Genomic DNA, 25,225 nt, shown 5'->3' on the forward strand with positions numbered 1-25,225 from the left:
GAACAGCTATTAAATGGATAACTTAGACCCTCTGCTGAATTGAGGTACATATGAACAGGTTACCTGGACATGGAAAGCTATGTATCACATTACTAATCCCGTGCCACCAACCACCATTCCCCAATCGACTCAGCAATTTATCAGGGAACTGAAAGGCTAGCAACACCATGGCTCTACATGCCAGAGTGATAGCTTCTCTTTTGACTTAAGACAACAGACTGGTGAAAGTGGAGGATGAAGCAATAAGAAAGTGCATCTTCTATTTGTCCACTAGCCTTATATGGTGCAGACAAATTTTATGGAGGAACTACATGTTGTAGGGATGTTGCATCTAGGAGCATTGGCCGGCATATTAGCATCAAAAATGTAAAATGGATTCCCCAGCCCAGCTCTTCCCAGTGCCGGACTCCAGCTCAGTAAATAGGTGAATATTGAAAGGGAAATCTTCTTCCTCTATGGAACTTGGCTGAAGCTGTTGACAGTCTGAACCTTCCCTGACACTTTCAAAGCAGAAACACAAAACTATCTCCAGTCAAATTACAAATCTTTACCCTTTTTTGCTGCTGATCTGCCAGTGTATATGCCATATCGTACTAGTTTCTCCAGTATTACTACAGTGAAATCAAAGTAGTATCAGAGCACATTGACACAGTAAGCAACAGCACACCAGCTGCACTCTACTCCATGTTCCTGAAAAAATTTGCACAAGTTGGAGGGTTAAGTTTTACAGTGTCCTTATTTGTCTTGAACAAGCCACAAATAATTTTCCTAAAAGGCAAATCATTAAACAAAACTGTACACTGTAGGAGGTATTATTGCAGAGATCAGTTGAACTGGGTTGTGGGGCAGGAATTTACTTTGCTTTCAGGGTCTCTCCATGCCCATGCCAAGCTGCATCCTCATCCAGCTGGAGTTCTCGAAGGACACGGCTAGGTTTGTAGGCGGCGTTGATCAATAAAGTGAGAACCTGCAAATGGAAATGAAAAAAGAGGAGAAAAACCCATTAGGCTATTTATATAGTAAATCTGTTTTAAAACTGCTAGGGTGCATTGGCAGATTAATTCCATTTATCTGAATTAACCAGAATCAAACCACCACTATCTGAGATTCAAAAACTCACAGTGGGATTTTGGGAAAAAAGCAAATGCCAACATGATCAGTCATAACAGACAGTACGTGGGGTCTTGCCAAGCCTTCAGAATGTAACTGCCAAAAGATTACAGATTTCAGCAGCTCCCAGAATTTTTTGTAGCTTCACTGGCTTTATCTCAAAACATCCAACTTCATTCTAGCGTAGATATTATAAAGCTCAGGCAATCCTGGGTAATTCTAGTGACATTTTGCTGCCTGTGTCTGCTACTTCATATCTGAGCTTTTACTATTAATCACGTTTATTATTATTATTGTGCCTATGGGACAACCAAGAATGGGGCCCCATTGTGCTGTGCATTGTACAAAAACAGTAGTAGATGGCCTCTTCCCCGAAGAGCTTGTGATCTAAACAGATAAGACAGACACAGGGGGGTGGGAAAAGGGTATAGCTCTGAGTATCCCACAAAGGCACAGTCCTGTATACTCCACGGCTTCTTGGCTGTGGAATCAACCCCATGCCGCAGAACTGTGCTCCAGAATCTGAGGTTTCATAAAAAGCTAAAACCAAAACTGTTTCTAGTCTTTGTTGCCGTGATTAACTGCTCACATTTGCAAGTTTATCTGTGCAGTGTTGCCTTCCTGATTCTGCAGACAACCTGAATAAAGAGCTCTGAAAAGAGCTAACTACCTCATGTGTCAGTGGGGTGTTAATCACCTTGACATTCAAACTATCTTTAGATTTCAGAGTTAACCATTTTAGCAATAATCTTTTTAGCAGAAACATCCAGATAGCATGCTTTTCCCTTCAGTCCAAAACCACCTGCCAAACCAATTCTAAGTGTCAAAGGCCTCAATTTGCAAACCTCCAGCTTCCCCCGTACCAGCTTCCACAAGATAATTATATGCATCAGCTCAAAATTCAGGTACATCAAAACCCAAAAATGAGAAGCAGAAGAAAATATATTGAGCATATCAAAATAAACACAATGGCTACTATAGTGATTCTAGTATTCATTTTCCTAATTAATTAATTTAAAACTCTTGGCTGGATTTTCTGAAATGCTGAGCACCTGTAGCGGTTACTGACTTCAGTAAGATTTGTGGGCGTTCAGCACTTCTGAAAAATCAGGCCTTTTTAAATTTAAATGAAGCTGCCACAGAATTTCCAGTCTGTCGCACTGGGAGTACTGCAGAATCCTTGCTGTATAGATTAGGCCCAGCTTGATGTGGAGCACTCTGAGCCTTGCTTAAAAGGATTGAAGTCCACAGCGAAGCTAACTAAACCATTCAATTCACCCTCTACGAAATAAAACATCTTTATCAACATAACATAGCATTCTATGTGGGAACAGCTAGCAACATTTGCAGCTTAGCAAGCTAAGAGACAAAACAAGGGTAATCACGCCAAGAAAGGGCACAAAAGCATCTCCACAAAGGATATTGTGCTGTTGTACCATATCTGTAGACTTAAGATTCTGTCCACTAGAAAACACATTTTCTCTAGTCAATGAGCACAAAAGCTGCTACTTAAGAAAAAAAGCTAATGATATTTAACATGCAACAAAGGTCCTTCCCAGAGGTAGCTTATATAATCTGGGGCTCTCTCACAGGAATACAAATTTGTCATGACATTAAAACCACTGGTTCATCGTATCCTGCCTTGGGCAGTAGCTGATGACATATGTTTCAGAGGGAGTTCACTCCTGTGCCCCCAGTAATGCCACCTGGCCAACTGCACAACGAAAGTTACAATGAATTACTTCCCAAGCTGCATGGCAATTACCTTACACCCAAAGCATACAATTTGATTATCTTTAACCTGCTTAGCTGCAAGTTTATTGATAATATTAGTTTATCTAACTCTGAAAACTCAGCTATCATATTCAACTGTGGCCTACTCTGTGCATGAACTAGAGTAAAAATGTGCGTGTGTATGTGTGCACGTCTCTCTCTCTCACACACACACACAGTTGATGTGCATCAGAAAAATGTACATTTCTGCAGTGGTGCAGCTCTACTAATACTAATAATGGTAGACACTGTAGATGGAGTTCAGGCCTTTGGTGACAGACAACATGGTGATCAAAAGGACAGAAAAATGCTTACAGATTTCCCTACTGCATGCAAGACTACGGTGATTTTTATACATGACGTGGCTTGAATTTCCCATTCAAAATCATAAGCTTAGAAAGTGGCTTCACAACCAGGGGCTTGGATGCCAGGAAGTCTCTATGATCTTTGCTTCCTGATTTTTGTTTGATGGAAAAAAACAGAGGACTATGAGTTTACTTTGACACTTAACCCACATTCTATTCATTTTGGGAAAGCTGTGCTGAAGTGGGGAAAATATTTTAGAGGAGCTTCTCATGAAAATGTTCATTTCATATCAGGTGATATCGCACCCCAGACTTCTTCTTGTTAAAAAATTCAGCAAAATGGCTATTGTCACATGAAAATGGGACATTTTTACATGATTTGATATGTAACATTTGCTTGAAAAGAGGCAGTTTTCAATTGGAACAAATGTGTCCATTTTCACACACACTGCTCTGTGTGAGTGAAAAGTCATGAATCTGGCAGATCTATACAGACAGACTCAATTTAGTATCAGCAACAAAATGCAAAGAATTATTTAAATAGAGAGTTTTCCCATTCACTTGGGCATATTTTGCACTATTACTTTTTCATAGGACAGAAAACAAGGTTACTTACCAGTAACTGATGTTCTTTGAGATGTGTTGCTCATGTCCATTCCACTATAGGTGTGTGCACGCCTCTGTGCACTGCTACTGGAACGTTTTCCCCCTTAGCAGACCCCGTAGGGCTGGTTCCGGTGCCCCCTGGATTCCCACGCACATGCTGCAGCATATGAGGCGCTGCCGGCCCTACGCCTCCTCAGTCCGTCTTTCCGCCAACTCCAGCAGCGGGGACCGGGAGTGGGTTGTGGAATGGATATGAGCAACACATCTCGAAGAACATCAGTTACTGGTAAATAACCGTATTTTCTTCTTTGAGTGATTGCTCATGTCCATTCCACTATAGGTGACTAACAAGCAGTACCTTGGAGGTGGGCCGGAGTTAGCAGTGAGCTGCCTGCAGCCCAGCTCTGCTGAAGCCCGCGTCTTCCTGCACCCGTTGGACAGAGGCGTGGTGGGACATGAAGGTATGTACCACCAGCCTGGCAGCTACTCTGCGGATGCCCTGCCCTGGCACTTCTGCTAGGAAGGCTGTAGATGGAGCTTGAGCTCTGTTGAGTGAGCTGTGGTGGCACCTGGAAGCAGCACCTTCATTTGCTTGTAGCCAAACGCGATGCAGGAAGTTATTCACAAAGAAAATGTGTTGGGCGGAAACCGGTGAACCTTTCATCTGGTCGACTGCTGCGACGAAGAGCTGCATTGCTCTCCGGAACGGCCTCGTACATCTGATGTAGAAGCCAGGGCCCCCTCTCACGTTTTTAACGAGTGCCGCCTTCTCTTCTCCTCCGAGCCGTGTGGTTCGGGGAAAAGATAGGGAGAATATAGGTTGGTCACAATGAAACTGGGAAACCACCTTGGGCCAGGAGGCCCAGTGTGGTCTCCACTGAACCTTATCTTATAGGACTACAGTATGAGGGGAGAACTCCGAGGTCAGAGACCTGATCCTGGAGACCTTCCTTGCCGAGGTAAACCCCCTCCCAGGAAGGCCACCTTCCTGGAAGTCCGGAGTAGAGGGCATGACGCCGTGGGTTCCAGTGAGGGGGAGGGGAAGGGTCCATGGGCCAGAAAAGGACCAGGTCGAGATCCCAAGGAGGCACCGGGTCGCGGACCTATAGATAGGGCCTCGCACCCCCTTCAGGAACCGAACCGACATCAGATGGGAGAACCGCAATCCCCCTCCAGCAACTGACGGAAGGCTGATATGGCTGCTAGGTGGGCCTTCAGGGAGGCCACAGTCAGTCCCTGGTGCTTTAACTGTGGCAAGTATTTCCCGGATCGCCTGCACTGGCGAGAGGCTGGGCAGAATACCCCGGGACTCCTCCTAGCAGGCAACAGCCACTTTCAGTTAACCCGGTACACGACCAGCGTGGAGGGCTTCCTGCTACCCAGCAGGACTCACTGGACTTGTTCTGAGCGGCTCGCTTATCGCCTCTCAGCCACTGATCCATCACTCCCTGAGGTGTCGAAGGTCCAGGTCTGGGCACTGCAGGTGACCATGATCCTGGGGGCTGGGATTGCACTGACTCGGAGGCTCCCAAGGTGGGCGATCGAGAAATCCAGCAGTATGCTGAACCTGTGCTGGCGGAGCCAGGCCGGAACAATCAAGATGGCATCTGTTTAACCAGTCCTCCTCTTTAGCAGGACTGTATGCAGGAGGGGAAAGGCGGGAAGTGAATATGAAGCTCTCTGACCGCTACAGACGGACGGCATTGGCAATTGCCCCCGGCCCTTGACCACGGAGAGAGCAGCACTGGACACCTCATGCTCCAGTCCAATACGGACAGATGCCCTTGGGGAAACCCCCCTTCCAGATGGTTGTAGATGCCCTTTGTGAGCGCAGCGACCCATCGTGATGAAGAAGGGCGACCCCTTGATGCGGTCCGCCTCCTCGTTCCTCACCCCCGGGAAGTGATCACCGCCAGGTCCTAAGGACTGATAGCTTCCCTTCATAAGGCTGATGAATGGGCTCCCCCTGCCTGTTGATGTAGTACATGGTTGCAGCATTGTCTGTCAGCACCTGTACTGCCCTGCCCTCAATAAAGCAGAGAAACATTCCGCAAGCCCTGCGAGCATTTCGCGGGTCTTACATTGGTGTGCCGACGCCTCTCCTCTCTTGGCCAGACGCCTTGTGAGCAGAGGTCAGTGCTGATACAGCACTTTACCCTCTGCTGGAGGCAGCCGATATCAGGGTAACTGAAGGAGCCTGTTCCATGAACGGAACGCCCTTTCACACATCCCGAGGAGTCGTTCACCAGTCTAGGGAGGCTACGGCTTGCTTTTTTTTGGGGGGAGGGGAGGGGAGGGAAGGAGGAGGAGAGGAGAGGGGACCGTAGCCTCCTGGTGCAGAAGCTACCCGCTTGGACTGTATCCCGGGGCTGTGACTGAAGTGGCCTAAGCGTCAGGCTAGCTATCCTCACCACAAAGGTGCAGGCCACCTTGTGACCTATCAGCTGTTGGCAACGTTTGGCTGTCGTCGTAGGGCATTTGTGCAGGTGGGCCATCCTGAGGGACACAGTCTCACAGCACGGTTGGGGCAAGAAGGTCTGGTCGGGGAAGCAACCAGTCATGCCGATGCATTCCGTAGGCTGCACCTGAGTTAACGTGCACTTTTGTGTGTTTACCAGCAGGACCCACCAGCCGCAACTGATGCCTGACCAGCTCACACTGCTCTGGACTGAACCTGGACCTGGACCTGCCTGGGTGAAACTTGCACCCTCAAGCGTGCAGCTACCACTGCCAGGCCTTCAGTAAACATCCTTGGGGCCGAGTAACAGGCCACGGGGTAAAGCTGTAAAGCGTTAGAGGGAGCCAACCCCTACGAAGTGAAAGAAGCTTTGAAGATATGCATCCCTGACATCCAAGGCAGCATACCAGGCTCCTGTTTCCAATATTGGAGCTGGGGAGACCATGCAAGACTTGAGTCCCTTGTTGGGTATTTGTGAGACGACGTAGATCTGCCACCGTCCTTAAATCCCCCCTTTTTTGGGGAGAGGGGAGGATGAGGAAGTACATCAAGTAGGACCTCTTCCGCCATGCCCTGTGGGACCTTTCCCGCTGCTCCGGGCTGAGGCAGCCTCAACCTCTTGGATGCGGAATTGCCACTGAGAGGGAGGAAGGGGGAGGTGTCGAGGGGGTGGGAGGAGGAGACGACTGGGGACCGAACTTTACCAAGGACCACAGGCGTGTGCACGGGGTGTTCCGGCACACCCTAATGCAGGGGCATCATACAAACCCCCCCACCTTGCCCACGAACCTTTGTTATGTTGCCTGCGGCGCCAGCTCGCTCAGCTTAAATCCGCCGCTGAAAGCGTGGAGAGCGCGTGGTTTCTTGGCGGACGGAGGTGCTCCATCTTTCGGCGGACGGGAGCACGCTGCGATCTGCCGCCGAAATAGCCTGTCTCGCATCATTTCTCGGCGGAGGCTAGGACGCTGCGAGAATTCCGCTGGTGGGTGATTCAAATGTTGCCTGCCGGCGGAGTTCAGTTTGACACTCCTGATCAAGATTACCTGGGTGCACACCCTAATCAAAATGTGCACACCCTAATGAAAATTCCCTGGGTGCACGCCCTAATTAAATGTGCTGCGCACGTCTATGTCAAGGACCCAGTGGTCCAAAGGCATTCTGGCTCACACGAACCTGAAGGAGGGTATAGGCTAGGGCGCTGCCCTTGCATGCACCATTGGAAAGGGCCTTTTCCGATTGCCCTTTCGCTGAGAGGACACTTACTGAGGGCCTAAGGAGCCTGTCAGGGTGGATTGGGTCTCCTAGACCCCGACTCTGTCCCATTGCCCGTAGGTGATGAGACGGCCGTGGCTGACACCTCTGCTGCTGCTGTCCCTGGGGACCTGCCTGACACCTGAAGGTCTGTGGCATGTAGCGGCCCAGGGAACAAAGCGTGGTCTTGGAGTCCTTGAGACCATGCAGCTTTGCCTCTATCCGAACCAAAGAGAAGGCTGACTCGTCCACGGATGGGCCCCAGATGGGCTGCTGGAACTTTTTGGGACGGCCCGAGATTGCAGCCACTAATCTCTAGGCATGCCAAGGGTGGGGGGTATGGCTCTGCCCACCAAATCAGCAGCAACTGAGGATACCTGGAGCGCTGCTCTAGCTTCCCTGGTACCCTCTTCTGCAATGGTATACAGGTTCAGCGCCTGCTGCCGAGCAGAGCCTCAGCAAAGCGGCTCATTGAGTCCCCCGAGGGTTCACCTTCTACTTGCTGGTAGTGCTACTGAATACAATTTTTCTCCAAACAAGTCTGGCTTGCAATCGCCCTTGTTCTCTGGAGTAGAGCCCGGCTGCCCTGCCTATCCCTGTGGTTGGCAGCCACCACCACCAGAGACCTGGGGAGGGGTGGTGAACAGCATTCAAACTCCTTGGCTGGGGTGTAATACTCTTCTCGGCTCATTTAGGCATTGGGCTACGGAGGAGGGGGTTTGCCCGGAGACCCTCACTATACCGAGCGCCCCTTTGTAGACCAGGAGGGCTACCACACCGTGGAGCCCACCGGTAGCAAATTAAAGATTGTCTGTTGCTCCTTTTGTTCCTTTGCCTCCAGGCTCAAGGTGGAGGCCACCTCTTGAGCAGTTCCCAGTGCGCCCTAGAATCAACCAGGGTTTGGGAACACGCTTCATCTAGCGTGGAGGAGAGAGAGGAGGTGAGGGGGAAGGGCTCTGCAGGCCACAGCACCTCCTTCCACCGACAAGTGGTCCCCACAGGAGTCCCTGCCCGTGGGGCCGAGTCATCGCCCGAGGGCGAATGGTGGCCCTCTCCCTGTACCTGAGGCACTGACTGCATCCCTGAGGGGTTGACGGACCGTGATCCCGTCCCCGTTCCCCCCCCGGGAAATCCCTTAGGACTCAATACAAGCATTGGGGTGACCATTGCCTCTGAGGCCATCCGCCTGGAGCTCTGGCACCTTTCATTGGTGGTGGCTCCCCCAGGTACTCCATCCCCAAAGAGACACTTAGGCACCATCAAATGACCACGGCTGGGGCTGCCCAAAAGGCTCTCACTGTGCAGTACCATCGCTGCAGAGAGTGTCCCCTCCACGTCGACAACCTCGACTACCAGGTTCGTCGTGGGTGCCGCGGCCGGAGCAGGCATACAGACAACTCTCTGGTGAGCTGGGCTGACCCGAGCTTCATCCCGGTACCAAGGACTTTTTCATTCTGCATGCATCTCGGCGCCGAGTCAAACTCTGGTGGCCGGGCTCTGCCCGGCCTCGGTGCAGGGTGAACTCCTCACTGCTGAGTCTGTCTCCGGCCACCAAGTTTGGCGCAGCCTCATGCGGGGGCGAATCCTCAGTGCTGAGGCTATCTCCCACATCCAGGTCTGCCTCAGTGCGGGGAGGGAGGGGCGCAAACTCCTTGGTGCCGAGTCTGTCTCCGGCATCCGGGTTCGGCCCGCCCGGTGAATTCCTTTTGGGGGCTCCATGAGCCAGGCTTTCAGGCGGATTTTCTGGAGGTCTGAAAGCCTTATTGATCCATTCTTCTCCTTACAAAAGGCTTCCCCACCCCCACACTCCATGCAGTGGGGGTCACTTAGCGGGAAAGCCTTCCCGCCGGAAGCACATGGCTCGAAGCCATGGCACCGGAGCATACCTGCTCCCGGTAAAGTCTCAGCTAGACTGACTCTCTCAAAGTCTTTAACTACCACTACAACAGTTATTAAGCAAACTAACTAACACACACACACAAAAAATCATTGCTTAGAGTTCAAAACACGGGGAATTAAGTGCTTGCAATGCAAGCGCAGGCAGTTCCAGTAACCATCACGGGCGGAAAGAAGGAACTGAGGGGGCATAGGGCTTGCAGTGCCTCATATACTGCAGCATGTGCGCGGGACTCCAGGGGGCGCCGGAGCCTGCCCTATGGGGTCTGCTAAGGGGAAAAACATTCTGGTAGCTGTGCATGTAGGCATGCACACTTATAGAGGAATGGACATGAGCAAGCACTTGAAGAAGAAACCATATTTCATACATTCCAACAGAACATAGAAGCTTTTTGGGCTGCCTGAAATGCCTTTTTTTTTTCATTGCAGTAAAAAAAAAAATAGAAAAAAAGTGTTAAAAATACTATGATCTAATTGGACATTATAGGGATTTAAATAGGGCTGAACTATTTTAGCATCAGTTGTTAGTTTCAGTAATGTTAATTATTGTACACTAGACATAATAAAGAAATGCAATAATAATGAGATGATTACATCTCTGGTGGAACAGAAGTATTTTGCCATGTCTCTAACCACTCAATGCCTTATGCTTAATTATAGACAAGAAACAGAACTCTCGGCTTACCAACAATAATCATTCCCTTATATTGATTAGTCCATTATCTATCTCTGATTAGAGAGTCACTCTGGAATTTAATATATCTTACTATACACACACAGCCACACCCTCATAACCATCTCACCTCTTTAAGAACAAGAACACAGTTCCCAGGTCCCACAGACTGAGGCAGCTCTGCAATTCTCCCTTTGTTAAGGTAAGGCCCTGAGAAGCACCGGTGGTTGAAGTAGATCTTTGGACAGCAGTACTTTCCATTAATTACAACTGAGAAATAAAATCAGCAGCAAAGATTTAGATCATGCAATGCAATCTGCCCAGCCAAGGCTGGCTTCTTGTAAAGTCTGATATTTTGTCAAAAAAACCTAAGCCACATATATTTTGGTAGTTGAAGTGTCACATTTGCAACTATAGCATTGATTATAATAGATGTTGCTGAGATCTACTACTTATATTTTATATGCACACTCACACTCTGTTTATGTATTGGCAATATCCATATAACACAGTGAGCAAGTGAGCCCGAAAATAAATCCAGTCACACAGCTCTACAATTGATTTTAGAAGCAGAGAAATATGCAAGTTACCATCAATACAGTTTTCAAACTTTCTTGAAAAGGACTAGAAGTGTATGATACGAGCCCCATTAAAGGCAGGCCGTTTCCCTTTCCAAAAGGTATAATGCACACATTTCTAGTCCTGATGGAAAATACTGGCGCTTAACACTAGTCATTGGTCCTTAACATTTGATTTCAGAGATCTCTGGCCATGGTCATTTTGGGGAAATGTAATATTGTTCAATGTGGGGAAAGTGGAAGAGGGAGGAGTTGAAAGGCGATGAAGGGGACAGTCAGGAAACACTTCTGTGGCAAATTTATTATTAAAAAAAGAATCAAATGCTGGCTGTTTAAAGTTCTTCAGAGATTGAAAACATTGGAAGTCCCAGTGGAGGATTGGTGGGCATTATACAGGTGAAATGGGCATAGAAGTATGACAAACCCACAGTAGTGAGTGGCTCCGCAACATATGGTATGAGATTATATATTTATTTTACACCTCATGCAAGTCTCAAGTCTATGATCTGCATACGTGCTATCTTCTGTGAAAGTGTTAGAACAAGTAAGGCAGGGTCGGACTAGGTCAGTGCTTGGGGCAGACTATCATGGAACTCCAAGGTACTGCAGGAAATGGTGCTGGTGATTTAGCGGGAAATATTATTTCTTCTGAATAAGTCTGATTCTAAGGAAAACTACACCGTTGGAGGGAAAAGCAAAGGTCCTAGCCACCTGATATAATTGGAGAACAAACTGCACTTGCAAGATCAGTGGCTCAAGCGCTAGAGTTCTGGACACTTTCAAGTCCAGTAATTACTGCTCCCTAAATTCCCCTTGCAGTTGAAACTGGAAAAGCTACTTGCCACTTCCTATCATAAACTGTTGTACAATGTTGCTTTGCATGGTTAAACTGCTGGTTTTTTCACCAGTGGTTGCTGCACTTTAATGTTGGATGAAGTAATCCTTGTTTTTAGTTTGCATGTCAGTTGATGTCTGTAAAACACTTTGGCATCCTTCAGAATTTAAGCTGCTATATAAAGATATTCCTGGATGTATAAATATAAAAATAATGTAATCTTACTCTAGTAGTGCTATAATTTTGATTGAGAAGCTCTTTAATCTAAGAAGGCCCTAGTTCCAGTGGTTTATTACTGATAAACAGATGAAATCATGTTGACATTATCTCCATTTAAAAACTAATTAATATGCAAAGTGGTATAGCCTCAGACATGCATTTTACTGTGTGGGAAACACCCACAATTTAGGTTTAGATGCTATACTTCTATAATTGTATGGCTGTTTCATCAGCAGATGTACTTATTCGTCATATACATTCTTTCAACAGTTTAGAAAATGAGTAAATTTCACCATTTGGCACATGAGGTATTTTACACTTTGAACAGTGTTTCTTAAGTTCAGTGTTAAGTGTTTGTTATCATAGCCTAACCTAACCCAAGCGCCACAGTTTTATGCATCTCAATATTATTTCAATACATTTTTGCTAGGGGATGTTTAGACATTAATTTAAGAAGAATTTCCTACCCACGCACAGCATATGGGATTTACTGGTATGTATACTGAAGAGCACTTAGATAGTTTAGAGGAAAGTGTTTTGTAAACAACAGGGTTATTAAAACTAAATGTTTTAGCTCGAGATGCTCCCAGTATGTCTGCTGCTGGGACAAAAGATTAGGTGCTATAATAATCCAACTTCCAGCATCAAGACAACAACAACAACATTTTCTCATTGTACCATGTGCAGCAGTAATTGTACGCTGTTACTAAATTTAGTCTTCCTTGCCATTTGAAAGATTATCCCTAGGAAATGTTTTTACCCTACTGTACTAATTCAGGACTGCTGAAGTTATTGAGCAGCTAGATAATTATGTCCTAGAGATACGGAACTCTCCTACCTTCTTAACCCAACAAACAAACTTCTTACCTGCATCAGCAGAGTTCAGTTCCTGGTTCTTCAGCCTCTCATGGCCTGTCCTTGAAGACAAAATTCTGAAATGGGGAAAGAGGGTTGGGAAGAGAGCAAGGTTGATACATCAATCTCTTGACTGCTAAAAGGTTAGGTCCTCTCTCACTCTCAACTTAGTGTGTTAAGCCTTTGGTTTCAATAATCTTTGTAATATTTAACAACTTTACTCAGGCTGTTCAAACTGCAGGGACTATTCGGTCTTGGTGTAGGAAGAGCCAATTGTGCTGCTCTATGCCAGTGGTGTTCTTCCCTTGCTTGAAAAAGTAGGATGTAGCAAACTGATAGCTTAGTCACAGAACGGTGCATGGTAACACAACCTACTCCATCATGAAGACAGGCACAGTTTTACATTTCACATGTTTGAAAAGATGTGAATTAAAACAAAAACTAAAGTACACTTCTAATGGCCCCATTTAAAAAAAACAGGTGGTTTGGCATGTTAGGAGTCTATTTTTACTGAAAACAATGGAGCAAGTATTGGGGATGTCCAGCCCATGTAAAACCGGATACCTGCAATGATATGAAGGACACCAAGAGTAACTATAGGGAGTTCCATTGTAAGGGTCACTTGAACAAGTTCATGCTACATAGTTTCACAAAACCTTTGAAAATAAGAACACAAGGATGGTCTGTTTGACCTAGTTTTTCCTTACACTTCTCTTCTTTTTCAGTCTGGTAAGCATCTCTAATAATACAACTCCAACTCTGGAGGAACACACTAGCTGCACACTATTTGAATGAGAGCTCTCACATGGAACAGCTGAACTTGCCAATCAAATAATGTGGAAATCTCAACTGTACAACAGAACACTAAGGAACTCAGATTCTGCTTCTCAGAGCTCACGTACACTGCATTCACATTAACACTAATAGAAGGTGGCTGCGTACTCTGAAGGGAGAAAGAATCCTGAAAACTGTTGAAGAAATCACCCCAACACAGGATAACCACTACAATAATTCAAATCTTCCATCATGAAATTCATGCGATGACAATGCTGACAAATATTTTTAGACAGTAAAAAACTTAAGAATTCTCCTATACTGGAAGCTCAGCCCCTTAAAAATGAGGGATAAAGCAACAATTAAAATCCCAGAGTGAGATGATCTATTAACAAGCAGTGCAGTCTATATGCACTAAATTATTAAAATCCCAGCTTCCCTGAACTCATAAAGGGTGTCCCTGAACAGTGTTGCAGCTCTCTTTTCAGAAGGGCAGAGATTGTTTTTCAATACCAGTAGGAACTAAGGATCAGGATAGTATGAACTGGGACCCAACAAACTTCAGTGTCCCTCTTCTATTAAATCAAAATGCAAAGAGAAATCACCATCCACACTGATTATAATAGTAATGACCTTGTTACTTACTGTTTCTCTGGTTGAACTACTGCGATTTTCCTCTGTTTGTTCACTGTAAACCCAGATTGGGGTATGGAGCAGGAAAAGGAGAAGAGAAAGGATACAAAAAGAATCAAAAAAGTAAAAAAGCCAATCAAGTTAAACTTCCATTACAAAATATTTACTATGGCAGCACTTCCTCTAAATTTTACAGCCAAAAGGTATCATTTAACAGTTTACTCAAGCTTTATACCTCAATCATCTGAGCTGAGATTATCCAAAATTTCTTGCTCAATTTTCATTGAAATTAATGGAAGTTGGGCATCAGATCTCCTAGTCTGCCGTAGAAAATCTCAGCCTTTGTGCACAGAATTATCTTCTTCAAAAAACTTGTACTTTTCAGGCCAGTCGTTAAAATATGTATAATACCAGCCAAAAAGATGGATAAACCTGCATGCCTTTCTTCTCTCATACCCATCAGTGCTGTGATATTTGACCAATTAACAGGTCTAACTGGGCAATTTAATGTCACCAAGAAGTTCTAGACAAGGAGATAATGCTCTGAAGTTATGTAAAATAGCTACCTGTTAACTGTAGTGTTACAATCCAAGCATTTGCTATAGTGAAAACAATTCTGCTCTAACAGAAAGACATACATGTAGATTTAGCGAAACATGAACCTATGATTGTGCTCGGAGGAGCTAGACGCTTCCAAGAAGTGTCCAATGCAGTGACGCATTTAAAGCTACATAGACCACCTTTATGGACTGACAGATCATGATTGAGATTACTATGTATTTTATACACAAACTGTGGTGCAATCAAAAGTCCTCTTCATTGGGGTCACCTGTCTGATGTGCCCCTTGCATTACTTTCAATCTTATCCTGAACTGAGCATCTTGATTGTATGCTGCCTGTACTACTGTATTGTTAGCCATTTTGCATTGCATAATCCATTTGAAGCATATGTACAAGTTTGTACTGTCTCTCACTTTTCTCCCCACCCCTGCTCATGAAAGATTCCTACAAATATCACATGTTCATATTTTGTGCATCAGACACTGGTAATTGCATACATTTTTCAAATAAAATATTATAACCATTTACTATTTCAAGGTGATTAAAGGTAGTCTTAGAGATAAGCTATTTTGCATATAGCACTAATCATGGTTCTTAAATTTGGGTAACCTTGAACATGACACTGGAACATATGTATCCTGTCTGAAGTGGAAGACTAACAGGAAGCTTTAGATCCAGGTTAATATTCACCCCAAATTCCAGTCTCTTTTAAAATCTCTTTTCCCATTGGATTCCTTCTCCTCCTTTCCACTCTGCTCCAGCTATCACAGATGCTTTCCAGTTGCATTTCTCTTGCTGTTACTTGGGGCAAACTGCTCACAACTCATTGCTATCTTTGATGTAACAGATATTAAGTAAGCTTTTCACTGCTTCCTCATCAATGTCTGATATTGTAGTCTCTACTCATTACCAGACGCATTTTAGATAAGTCCATTTTTCTCATTCCCTTAGCTACAGAGTACCAGCAGATCATTAACCAAGTGACAGAGAATACTCTATCTTGCATTATTTGCTAGTGTAATCAAAGTGGTTCATAATTTCTGTTCAATACTCCTTGATTGACAGCTTATGACTATTTGGCCCATTAATAAATTCAGCTTTCTACTTGAACCAAAAATGAAATACATCTCTCCTGAAGGATCCACATTTAGAACGAATGACCGGAGTCAAAAAAGTGTACAACCAATATCAAAGATCAATCATAAGTGCTACAGCCCACACTAAAAAACAGCTCTTAATCAACAGGGCAATAAAGATATAAAATACTAGTATCAAACTGCTTCATTTTCATTATTGCAGTTCATGGGCCAGATGCTCAGCAGGTGTAAGATGTTGTTCCATTGACTAGTATGAAGCTATATGGATTTACACCAGCTGACGATCTCTCCTAAGTGTCTTCTGCTTTATCAGTTATACTATGGATTGGAGGCCTTTCAGCTGAAGCGATGGTAGTGGGATATTCACATCATCTTAATTCAAAACTTCTTGTTCACAGTAATTCATTAGGTGTGGAGGTCAGGCATGCCAGTTCTCTAACAATCCCTTCTCTAAAATGAGATGACATTTCAATTTGTAGTTTCCTGAAGTATGATGGGGATAATTCTGCAGTAGATGTACTTGTTAGAGCTTCCAAGCCTTTCCATCCACACCTTGACTGCTAGTAATTACAAAGAGAACAGAACTGGTACCTATTGCTCTGCGTGGAGGTCTGAGTTGGTATCCATTGGTCTCACACCAACCCACTGGAAATATATTCATCGATTCCACACTCACTATGCATTCAGGAATTGGCTTTTTGGAGCCTGTTCAGTTAAAAGAAGCAAAATTTAACCAAATCAGTAATTTTCAAAATTCTGTATCGGGACCTGTGATATATAGGTCAACATGATTGCAACATAGAGTTAATGGTTTACTATTTTCCCCTTCCTTCATTTACCAGAAACTATTTCCTGATTTCATTGTTCATGTCTACAAGCCAGAAAAGAAGGAATTTGTCATCTTTCATTCTGCAGAATAGCATAATGCATAGTAAATGCACCTTGGCAATCTTTAAATACAATAAAAGGAATATAAAGAAGCATGCATAGGCCATCTGTTAGATTCTGTTTCCAATTATCTTCAACAAGTGCCATGCTACACACCTTGGGTCAAATGTTCATTCAAGTGAAAGTCACCCCAATGCAGAGATAAAGCAGAGGCCCATGCTCTACTTAAATTCCACAATCACACCTTCAGAATAATGCTGAAAATAGATTTATAGGGTGACTTGTGCCAACTCTCTGCAGAGAGTGATTTTCACCTCAAGATAAGTGAGTGTTGCCATTTTAATCTTAACTGGCAGAGAAGCAAGAGAAAGGGCTAACAATATCGTCTTTCAATTAGAGAAGACAGGCATTTGCTGGCCATTTTTAGCAGAGTGTCTGCAGTTGATGATTTATGACAACCCATCAATCTCCAGGTGAGACTGGGGTACTAACATGACTCATGGGATGGTCAGACCCGAGCAAATCTCCTGTCTTCTTATGTGGCACTTACCCTCTAACTGAAGCCAGAGGTAGGACTCTTTCACTTTGGTAACTGTGGCAATGCAAATTTCCCCTGGATCAACAGGGTTCACAGCCTCAAGCTTCATGTTCTCTTTAAATCCATGGCTAGAAGTTAGCTAATAAAAAGAGGACAGATAAAGGGATGTTTGGATAAAATATGTGCATTTACCAGTGTATCAGATGTAAACAGCCATGTGGAGGACTAAAACATACAAACTTGATTACACAAACATGATGGGGGACTTTGAACGTGTGTGGGTATCAAGGATTCAGAAAGAACTTTCAGTGTAATTAACAGATGTTGGACTATGTAATGAGAATTTCAGGTTACAGGGAATTTCAGAAGGGCAACGCAGAATAGTATTTAATGATACACTCATACAGGGTTGCATTTGCACTGGAGCATGAGAAAGGTTCAGCTGTGAGACTCACTGACATGATTTAACCAAAAATAGAATTAAGGAACTCCTCCCAGTTATTTACCTGCAAGTGACAAACTGTTAGCTGGCAAACTGAAATAATCAGACTGATAGGTAAAAGGCAACCTCAGTCTGTTTTATTCCATTGTGATAATTAAAAAAGAAGGGCTTTCCTAACAGTGCCTGTGAAAATTCCAGTTACCCTAAATCCCAAATACGTTTCCTTCCTCATCTAAATGGATATTAGGTACTGCAAACAGCAAGGCAGGCTTTTTTGGCAGGAAAAAAAGTGGTTTTACGTTATCCTCCCCTCTATTTACAGCACTTATCTGAATCCTATGTACTTGAATTGAAGAGGACAAAGGAGACGCAGCCAAAATATTTTGGAGCCCACAGCCACTTCACCACCACAATTCCCCTTGAATTAATAAGAGATGCCCCAGAGTCATCATCCCCAGAACTTCACAACCCACTCACCTCAAAAAAGTGCATAAAAGGGCCGATTCAGTCAACCTGCTCTGAACAGCCAGAGTCTATATTTATAGACAATTTGGAGAGAGTGCAAGAGGAGGACAAGCTGCAAAGAGAAAGCTTTGCCAGAATCTCCCTCTTCTAAACCAGGCACTTTGAGTGCTTCCCCGATGACTACATCTGCCTCTATATTTTCAAGAGAGAGGGGTGGCAAGCATTATGCCCTCATGATGCCACTTTCACAAAGTGCTCAACTAGCAATGCCATCACTGTGGTACAGGAAGACAAAAACCCTAACGCAGGGCCTAGCCGGTAGAAACCCTTTAAGTTTACTTTTAAAAGGAGCTCCTACCTTTTTCCCATTGGAATGTTTTATTGTATTTTCAAGTCAAATAATAATTACTGTACAGGAAGAAGAGTGGGGGAAAACTCTAGATAGTGGCAGGGATGAGCAGGAAAAGGGGACCATTTTAACACACGCACACACACACGAGGGACTACTGCAAACTGGCAGTAATTCCGTAGACAGTTACATCTCATTTATGCGAAATGGCCTGTAATCTGGGAAGTGCTTATACAAAAAATCAGAGTTCAGTTCACGTTCAGACATTTCTGTTCCATGAACAATTAAGAGCTCAGTTTGGGTCACAGGGCCAAACGCATTATGTGCCCAGTGTAACAATCACAGGAAGCAAGAATGTTGTTTATGTAAGTGGACATCATGTGGAATATCCACCAGTACAGGAAAAGGCATTATCCTGCAAAAAGCTCACCAAAGGGAAGCAGCTCTGGGGAGCAGCCTCAGCACCACACTGTTTGAGGTAGTCCGCCCAATCGAAGTCCTGCCCGGGATAACCTGAGCAAAGATCAAGCAAAGTGGTTGCTTAATTGCATCACACCAATCAGATGACTCCATTCAACCAAATGCTTACATTATTCAAGATATAGATGATTTAATTTTCAAGCAGGGCCTGCAGGTTGCATTGTCTCATAGAAGGCCCAATCCAGCATCACTTTTATAGAAGCAGAGTAAGGAAATCCACTGAAGTTTTGCCCATCTAAACACCACAAGACCAAGCTGTGGGTGGTTCTGCATGATTTAAATTATGTCTGACTGCTTGAGGGTTTGTCTTCATTGTAGTGTTTGCTCAAGGTATAACTTGCGTGTTGTCCCTCACCTGACTCCCGTTCACACACACACGTCTCCAGCTCAGTTAAGTGGTGCTTTAAGCTCAAACTAACTGGCTTGTCAGGAGGTGTGGTTTGAAGTTTCAGTACTGCTGACATGGGAGCAAGTAATACAGTGGGAACTCAGATGCTCTGTGCTGTTAATGCAAACACTCTATGTTGCTCAAGTGTTGTTTGCAGTGTAACCACTAACTCCAAAGGAGATAACTCAGACAACACTACAGTGAAGACAACTCCACAGTACCCTTGCACTGGCTTCTCGGTTACCACAATTGAAGCTGTACTGCAACATGTTCAACTGCATCTTAGAAGCCTGCCTAGATCCCTTTTGAAAATGTGATGTAGGCTCCTAAATCACTTTGGTGTTGCAATGCTGAGTGCAGCAACACCCAAATACCTTTAGAAATCTAGGCCTTAGTTACTCTTTAGAGACTGTCTGCTGGGAGAGAGTCAGGAGATGCTAGGCAGGAGAGGGCATTAACCAGAACATGGGACTGCAGGACCACATTCTAGAGAGAATGCAGGACGACTCCTTGTAACGTGTCCCACAAAACCAGATTGCACAGCTGAAGAGTCTCATTTTTAAATGCAGGGTTATAATCCAGATAGGTTTAGATTTAATGGAAGTAATTATTTACATAGTGCCTTAAATGGGCTAGGCAGTGATGTACTGTATATTAAATACATGACAATTAGTATAACGAGGATGAATCACTATGTAGCCATCAAGGATGGTGGTTAATATCTTTCATAAATGTTTTGATAATCTATTTTATTAATCTGTAATGATGAGTTTAATAAATATACATTAATTTTGGATATGGGAGCCTCAATGCAGAGCTGTAGAAAGCTCTGAGTCCAAGTCTCCATAAACCAGACAAAGGAGTTTCTTCTTGGAGCAGATATTTCCTTCTCCTTGTATTCTGTCAAAACAAGATGAACACAAAGGAAGGGAAGCAGGGACCAAGAAACTGCATTGTTGTGCTACTTTGCCAGCACAGAATACTCCATGTGACACAAACTGGAAGAGATTCAGCAATGGAAGAACTGTAATAGTACTGCAACACTGCTTCAAAATGGATAGCTAAGGTACTCCCTACAGAGTACTACCATGACTGGGGTTTGGAAATTTATAGAAGATAAAAAGTAATACATGAAACAGCATCTATAATACTGCAGTTTAACCTAAAACAGTAATTCCATCTAACCTCTCCCGGGATTAACCAAGACAGGGGCCATTTGTGTTTTTCTATAATTTCAGCCAAAGCTATGACCAGTAGGACTCTCAAAGGCCACACGCTTCCTCTAGAACAGATGCCATTTCTGTGGGCGCTGCTCAGAAGAGAAGCTTGAAACCTTCCAATGGGCTCTGAATACATGTCTGAGGAGCTAGACTGCTGTAGAGCAGTGCTGCTTTGCCCACAGTACCTTAGTTTAAGGACAGGGAAGAGGCAAACTCATTACATTTTCTGTTCCTATTAACCAGTGAAAAGCTAAAATGAAGCTCTGGCACTATGTTGATGGGTGGCAGTATAAAACATTGTGCTGCTTTTGCTCTCTGCCATAGACCAGACCATCTTTGAGCACTTGGGGGGGGGGGGGGGGGGGGGGGGGGGGGGAGTTTAACAAGCAGGATGACTTTTTTCCTTCTTAATATTTTAGCAATCACCTTACTGGTGCAATAGTTACTAATTTTTAATCTTACATACTTTTATTATTATATATAAACAAACTTTTCCCCAATAACAGGCATGACAAAGAACACTAATTACACTAATAGGTAAAGGAGGGGAATTATAATTCATGACTACAAGAAAATTCCACAGCTATTGCCCTGGCTACTGCATTCTGATATCACAGGTGAGGCTATAGTTCACTAACTCCATATACCCTGCTATGCATCCTCCCTCCAAGATTGCCCAGATGCCCTCATTCTAAGATCAGCATGGGATGCCCACAACCCTCAGACGCAAGTACGTCTCCATGAGAAGCCTGGACTCCACCAGCCTAGTGATGCTGCTTCCTTGAATTTGGATCTCTCTTCCTCCTGCTGGTGGCACATCTCTTCTGCAAAAAATGCAGTCCCAGTTTGTAGATTTTTAACACAATGGTCTGGAGGAGAATAATCTCTTTCTTTCAGAGAGGCCTTCTGCCGTGAATGAAACAAGAGTGCAGACATGTACCTGGTGGAGGGCTAAGATGCAAACCATTTTTCAGACTCCACTGCACAGGGAAAATACCAGAACTGTTGACATGACAAACATATGACCGGCGGGTTGTGCATTCTGGTCGCAAGTCATCGATTTCTACCAAGAAATAATTTTCATTGAACACCTGCAAAGTTACCAAAAAGGAAGAGATTACCTTCAAAGTTGCAGATACAATACTTCATTTTTTAAAAGCTAATCTATTTCCAGGTATTTTCCAAATCCCTCATCTCCAAATATTAGAAGGAATATTTAAAGAAAAAAAAGAACAGAATGAGTTACAGAATCACAGACCAGCAGACGGCACGATAATACCTAAAATGTAATAGCACAATTAATAAAGCAGTCAATTTAGGCACTTAGAGACAAATGAGGTGATAAATAGCCAGCAATAAGTAATTGCCTAGAGAGCTATGTGACTCAAAACAAACAAAGAGTTCATCAAAACAATTCATATCTAGGTAACAATTTATTTTTCTTTGATGAGATAAATTTAGCAGATAAGAGGAAACAGAGTGGACATATTATATCCTTGATTACATACAAGATCTATGGAATCATATTATTTTAAAAAGCACATAGGTTGGTTGTTTTTAAATCCCACAGTAATGAATTATTTAGTGTGACACAACGTTGAGTGGGATCCCAGAGAGGTTAGATATTTTGTTAGTTCACTATTTTCAGCAGTGACTGAGGATAAAAGAGAGTACATTAAATTTACATCTGATCCAAAGCTGGGAGAGATGTGTCAAATATGTTTTTGGAAGATGGATTACGAGAGCACAGTACAAATTTAAAAACTGAGAAGTCAATGAAATATTTAAAAATCAGATATATAAAGGTGCATCATCTTGCAAGAAATAAACAAAATACATAAATAAAGAATGGAGACTATGGTTAGGAACCAGAGCCACAGAAAATGATATAATGGATGCTAAACAGGATAGGTCAGCTATGCAGTGCTGCCACAAACGTACACACAAATGCCATATTGGGCTTTTTACTTGGAATGTCATATAAAATAAAGTGACAATGATTCTGCTGCATTCAGAACTGGCTGTACCTCAGAGTATTACATTAGTATCACATATTTAAAAGAGTCTGATAAGAGTTCACAGGAGAGAAAAAGAAAACGTCTGAAACATAGGACGTGATTTAGGAGCATAGGTTCAAAGAACGTTCATTCTAGAGAAAAAAATGAAAGAACACAATATATTGGTCTGAAAATATGTAAAAGATGATTAAATATGTTGTATGATCTGTGGATGTACAGTCTCTTTTGGAACCTCTGAGGTGTTGGTAAAAGCTGTCCAACTCGGGAGTCTCAAATCCATACCTGGCATCTTTTGAAAATCTTACATATCCTCAAATTCCACTGAAGTTAATAGCAGCTACAAGGGTTTAGCACTGTGTAAAGATCGGGCTATTCTGAATTGCATGCCCAAGTAGGAATGTAATAGTCAGAGTTTAGGCACCCAGATTTGATCATTTTGGCTCTTTTAAGCAGTGATTCTCATTGCACCAGTTTTCAAACCAGAAGTCTTCACCCTGGTGATAAAGTCATTGGGCATCTGACCCACACACGTTTTATGCAAAGTCTTCAACTTAAATTCTATTATAATATTTTAGAAAGCATGCAGGGAATTTTCATCAACCAACAAGTGAAGAACAAAAATGGTAACTGAGCTTCAGCCATAGCTGGGAGAATTCAAAACAAATCCTGGTACCTTAACAACTGTAGCTGGAGAGAGGACAAAAGGAGCTACTGGATCCACAGCCTCTAGTTTCATGCTTGCAGTGAATGAATGCACTCCAATCACAGGCTTATCCTGAAAACCACAAGATTAAAGCATGGATTAACCATATTTCTTAATGGAAAGCACCTGACAACTTTCTACCTTGAAGCATGTAGGAGTTACTTAAGACTTTTTTTTAAGCTCATCCTGCCTTGTTCCAGTAAATAGTGAGTTGGGCACAAGTGACTGAATACCAGCAAGAATTGTATAATGAAAATAGAGGCAATTGTCCTTCCACTGAAGTGGTGAGTTATTCCACTGATATCAAGGAGAGCAGGGGTGGGCCCTGTCACAGGGTGGCCAGGTTCTGTAAATGAAGTAGGTCCAGTGCCAGAATAGGCGCTCCCATTTGGCCAATTAAGAGGGTGAGGCAGCAAATGGAAGGTACTTACCGTAACTGGAGATTCTCCAAGATGTATGGTCCCTATCCGGATTCCATACAGGGGTGCACATGTGCGCCATGCACCAGAGCCAGAACTGTTTGAAGTAGTATCTTTCGGTCCACCTGTGAGTCATATGTTGACCATGTGGTGCATTTGAGATCTTAAGATGCTGAGCAGGTCAACGTCCCTTGAGGTCCCTCTTGCCAACAGGCATAGAGCCTGTAGCAGAGGGGATGGAAGGTGGGATTGGAATCCAGATAGGGACCACACATCTTGAAGAATCTCCAATTACAGTAAGCAATCTCCATTTCCTTCTTCGAGTGCTGGTCCCTATGTGGATTCCATACAACAGTAGAATAGCGAGGAGTATGCAGTGTGGAGGTGGGAGCAAGGGCTCAGTAGAAGTGAGAGTTTGTAGAACTGCGCGGTGAACTGCCACTGCTGCGATGGCTTAGTGAGTAGTAAAAGCGTGGATGAAGGACCACATGGCCGCCCTGCAAATGTCTTGCCACAGAACATCCGTGAGAAGGGTGGATGTGGTGGCTTGAGCCTATGTGGAGTGTGCAGTTATGCCAGACAGCAGAGAGACTCAGGAGAATGAGCAACACTCTGCGATGCATCAGGAGATCCACTTGGAGATGCGTTAAGAGAAAAAAAGCAAATATAGTTCCCATCTTCAAAAAAGGGAGGAAAGAGGATCCAGGGAACTACAGACCGGTCAGCCTCACTTCAATCCCTGGAAAAATCATGGAGCAGGTCCTTAAGGAATCCATTTTAAGGCACTTGGAAGAGAGGAAGGTGATCAGGAACAGTCAACACGGATTCACCAAGGGAAAGTCATGCCTGACCAACCTGATTGCTTTCTATGATGAGGTGACTGGCTCTGTGGATGTAGGGAAGGCGGTAGATGTGATATACCTTGACTTTAGCAAAGCTTTTGATACTGTCTCCCACAGTATTCTTATCAGCAAGTTAAAGGAGTATGGGTTGGATGAATGGACTATAAAATGGATAGAGAACTGGCTAGAGCATAGGGCTCAACGAGTAGTGATCAATGGCTCCATGTCTAGCTGGCAGCCAGTCACAAGCGGAGTGCCCCAGGGGTCGGTCCTGGAGCTGGTTTTGTTCAACATCTTCATTAATGATCTGGAAGATGGGGTAGATTGCACCCTCAGCAAGTTTGCGGACGACACTAAGCTGGGGGGAGTGGTAGATACGCTGGAAGGTAGGGATAGGATACAGAAGGACCTAAACGAACTGGAGGATTGGGCCAAAAAAATCTAATGAGGTTCAACAAAGAAAAGCGCAGAGTCCTCCACTTAGGAAGGAAGAATCCCACGCACAGCTATAGACTGGGGACCGACGAGCTAGGCAGCAGTTCTGTAGAAAAGGACCTGGGGGTAACAGTGGATAAAAAGCTGGATATGAGTCAGCAGCGTGCCCTGGTTGTTAAGAAGGCTAATAGCATATTGAGCTGCATTAGGAGGAGCTTTGCCAGCAGGTCACGGGAAGTGATTATTCCCCTCTATTCGGCATTGGTGAGGCCGCATTTGGAGTACTGTGTCCAGTTTTGGGCCCCCCCCCACTACAAAAAGGATGTGGAGAAGTTGGAGAGAGTACAGCGGAGGGTAACAAAAATGATCAGGGGGCTGGAGCACAAGACTTATGAGGAGAGGCTAAGGAAACTG

General features: G+C 44.1%; 1 protein-coding gene across 4 annotated transcripts in view; it reads right to left on the minus strand.

The window, feature by feature from the left end:
- SFMBT1 (Scm like with four mbt domains 1) overlaps positions 1-25,225 on the minus strand; it is a 128,619-nt gene that overhangs the window by 10,881 nt on the left and 92,513 nt on the right. For all 4 annotated transcript variants that reach the window (XM_067568099.1, XM_067568096.1, XM_067568097.1 and 1 more), the window contains exons 9-17: positions 23,086-23,187; positions 21,335-21,485; positions 18,737-18,819; positions 17,063-17,189; positions 16,216-16,329; positions 13,979-14,021; positions 12,572-12,636; positions 10,203-10,342; positions 858-967 (exon numbers count right to left, since the gene is read on the minus strand). In XM_067568099.1, the coding sequence (XP_067424200.1) occupies positions 858-967; positions 10,203-10,342; positions 12,572-12,636; positions 13,979-14,021; positions 16,216-16,329; positions 17,063-17,189; positions 18,737-18,819; positions 21,335-21,485; positions 23,086-23,187 (935 nt within the window). The remainder of the gene's footprint in view (positions 1-857; positions 968-10,202; positions 10,343-12,571; positions 12,637-13,978; positions 14,022-16,215; positions 16,330-17,062; positions 17,190-18,736; positions 18,820-21,334; positions 21,486-23,085; positions 23,188-25,225) is intronic.

This window comes from Emydura macquarii, unplaced genomic scaffold, assembly GCF_026122565.2.
Source record: "Emydura macquarii macquarii isolate MOO-44397 ecotype Brisbane River unplaced genomic scaffold, CSIRO-AGI_Emac_v2 contig_2846, whole genome shotgun sequence".
Taxonomy (NCBI): domain Eukaryota; kingdom Metazoa; phylum Chordata; order Testudines; family Chelidae; genus Emydura; species Emydura macquarii.